The sequence below is a fragment of the Nicotiana tomentosiformis genome, chromosome 8 (assembly GCF_000390325.3).
Source record: "Nicotiana tomentosiformis chromosome 8, ASM39032v3, whole genome shotgun sequence".
Lineage (NCBI taxonomy): Eukaryota > Viridiplantae > Streptophyta > Magnoliopsida > Solanales > Solanaceae > Nicotiana > Nicotiana tomentosiformis.
In genome coordinates, this window is record NC_090819.1 from 85069261 (window position 1) to 85072594 (window position 3334).

A 3334-nucleotide genomic window follows, 5' to 3' on the forward strand; every position below is an offset into this window, starting at 1 on the left:
TCATCATACGAAGCTTTGGAATCATCAAAATGCCATTTCGGAGTCGTCTACAGAAAAGGCAAACTTCGGTTAACTCTTATCGCTTAAACTTTTAAAACAAGAATCATTCTTCCAAATTGATCCCAAAATCATCTGAATACCAAAATCGACCATACACGTAAGTCATAACACACAATACGAAGCTGCTCAAGCCTTAAACTACCAAACGGGATGCTAATTCTCAAAACGGATGGTCGGGTCATTACAATAATCTATAATTAATTAATGTCCATCAAGACTATCAAGTCATATTAATTCTTTTGAGATAAGAGTTCTTTTAATTTGTTATATATTAGACATCCAAATCGCTCTATTTCTCATTAGAGAGGAATATCCAATACCTATTGCACCATTTTGTAAGAAGGTTATAATAAGAAAAATTTTATTTTTTTGTAACTAAAATGCATAGTTTATTTTAAAGAGATGGGATGAATTTATATAGACTTCTGATTCCAAATTCTATTCCAATTCCAATGATTCTCTTGAAAAGAAACGTGCCAATCACGGCGATGTCCTTTGTGACTTTGTGTAGTTATTTATGCCTATCAGTTTTCCTCTCTTTTATTGGCTTCATTTCTTTTAATAATTTTTCAATTTTATTCTTGCATGCCCTCTCTTCCTCCTTTTACCTTTAAAATATGCATTTGGTCAGATTTATTAAATTGGTCAAATTTTAATTGTGAAATGCATGAACCTATATTGCGTCATCTCCCCCAGATGAACATGACATCACACATAAGCAGGTTTGTGCACCAAACAACACAAAAGCCCATCATATGGTCACAAGATATAATGCAAGAAAAATGCATATAACTCATACCTCCCTAGTAGCAGTCAAGAATACAATAGATATAGAACCAAAGATTGTGAGCCATGCACTCGGAATTCCTCACTGGTACGCATCAATGCCAGAGGAAATTATTGCAATACACAAGAACAAGACTTGGATTCTAGTCCCAAAAACTACAGACATGAATATAGTTGGCTCAAAGAGAATTTTGTAAAATCAAGCTGAAGTCTGATGGCATAATAAATAAGTACAAAGTCAGGCTTGTCGCAAAGTGATACTCTCAACAAGGAGTTAACTTTTAGGAGACATTCAAGTCCTGTTATTTAGGCAACTACCATAAGAGTGGTCCTCAATTGCAGTCAGTTTACATTGGCCTATCAGACAACTTGATGTCCAAAATGCATTTTTACATGGGCATCTTTAGGAGGAAGTCTACATGAGCCAACCCTTAGGTTTTGTTGATTCAAATAACCCAAATCATGTTTGCCTTCTCAAAAGGGCACTGTATGGCTTTAAGCAGGTACACAAGGCCTGATTTGATAGGTTCAGCCTCTATCTACTCCATCTTGGTTTCAAAAGTAGTAGAGCAGACTCATCATTATTTGTATTGCAATGCAAGAGAGGAATAATCTTGCTGCTTCTGTATGTGGATGATATAGTGGTTATAGGAAACTCTTCTGAGTTCATTGCAGAGATAGTCACAGGTCTTGGAAAGGAGTTTGCCATGAATTACCTTGGACCTTTGCATTTCTTTCTATGTATAAAAGTGAGATACTTCAATGGTAGTATTCATTTGAATCAAGGAAAATATGATGCAGAATCGCTGAACAAGACTGGCATGGCTCTTGCTAAGGTAGTCAGCAATACCGTTGGCACAAAACCATTGACTATAATAGGATACATGAAGTCCAGTTGATGCTTCTGCATACAAAAGTATTGTAGGAAGCCTTCAATATGTCACACTAATTAGGCCTGACATATAACATTCTGTGAACCTGGCAAGTCAATTCATGCATACTCCAAACAGTGAACATCTTCAAACTATAAAAAAGATTCTCAAGTAAGGAACCACTCAGTATGGACTCATGCTGCTTGCAAGGTCACATCTAAGGCTATATGCCTTTCTCTAATGCAGGTTGGAGAGGATGTTCCAGAACAAGAACGTCAACTATAGGGTATACAATTTACCTAGGTGCAAATTGTATATCTTGGGCATCTAAGAAGCAGTACACAGTGGCAAGGTCCAGTGTTGTGGCTGAATATAGGGCACTAGCCTCAACTGCAGTTGAAGTTACTTGGATAACTTATATTCTTAGAGACATTGGTGTGTCCTTAATTAACGACAAGTCCAATGTTATTTTGTGATAATCTTAGTGCATTGTATATGACAGTAAATCTATTCTTAAATGCCAGAACAAAAGATGTAGAGATGGTGGACAACTTGTCACACACTTTATTCGATCAAAGAATCAGCGGACTGACATTCATACCAAGGCATTGTTTAAGGAACATTTTGCAACTTTTTGATGCAAGCTAGGAGGGGAAGTGTTAAAGATACTGATAAAGTACATGGATAAAGTTAGTGATTGATAGTGATCGAGTATATTCTATTACTTGTAGTAGTTATACTAGTACTCTTTACTTGTATGTATTGTAGTTTAGATAGGACCCCTAAATGTATAGGACTCCTCAAGTGTAATCTGTGTAAATTGGCACACTAGTGTGCAGATGAACATATCAATAAAGCAGCCTAGCTCCTTCTACTCGACTTTTATTGTGTTTCTCTGCAAAGATGTTAAAAGGCGTAGCATTCAGAATTTTGTTGGTTTGAACTTTGAAGTTCGATTACACGTATATGGAAAGAAGCATTACAAGCCAACGAGCCAGAAAAATTGGACTAATTACACAAATCTCTTCAACATTTTGTCTAACTACGAAGGCCATCCCACTAGTTTCTAATGTTATTGATGTTCGGCCAAAAATGCTTATATTTAATCATTAGTGCCTTACATTCTAGTGTTTTAAATCATCTTTTGTGTATCAAGTATATTATATTATGCTTAATATTATATTTTAATTGTGTAGGAATAAAGTGGTGTGAAGATGAAGAGATTTAGAGCAAGAATAAATAAAACAGAGAATAAAAAGAAAGGAAATAAAACAATTAAAAAGAGTGAGATAAAAGGGGGACACCCTTTGGGTTTTGTCGCCCAAGTGGAAGACAAGAAAGAGATATACAATTCAAATAAACAAAAACGTACCCAGCGCAAGAATTGAAAGTTAGGCGGAAACTTACTGCTTCCAGCGCTAGGCCAGCGCCTCGCGGACGCTATGGGCCGGGTTTTCCTGTTTCGTCCGGGACAAGGTTATTTCAACCCTATACATTCCCAACTCGTATAAAAAGGGTTCTAAACCTAATTCGGAGGCTATATAACATACAATGAAGGAGAATTCTCGTGGAGGAACACACACCACGCTTGGAGGAGGCTTCTAACTAGTTTTTCT

At 36.4% G+C, this 3334-nt stretch overlaps 1 protein-coding gene across 1 annotated transcript; it reads left to right on the forward strand.

Moving 5' to 3' along the window:
• Positions 1-1265: 1265 nt before the first annotated feature.
• Positions 1266-2946, forward strand: LOC138897761 (uncharacterized mitochondrial protein AtMg00810-like). Its single transcript, XM_070183772.1, has 4 exons — positions 1266-1349; positions 1449-1740; positions 1965-2153; positions 2915-2946. The coding sequence occupies exons 1-4, from the start codon at positions 1266-1268 to the stop codon at positions 2944-2946; spliced, it is 597 nt and encodes a 198-aa protein (XP_070039873.1).
• The last annotated feature ends 388 nt before the right edge of the window (positions 2947-3334 follow it).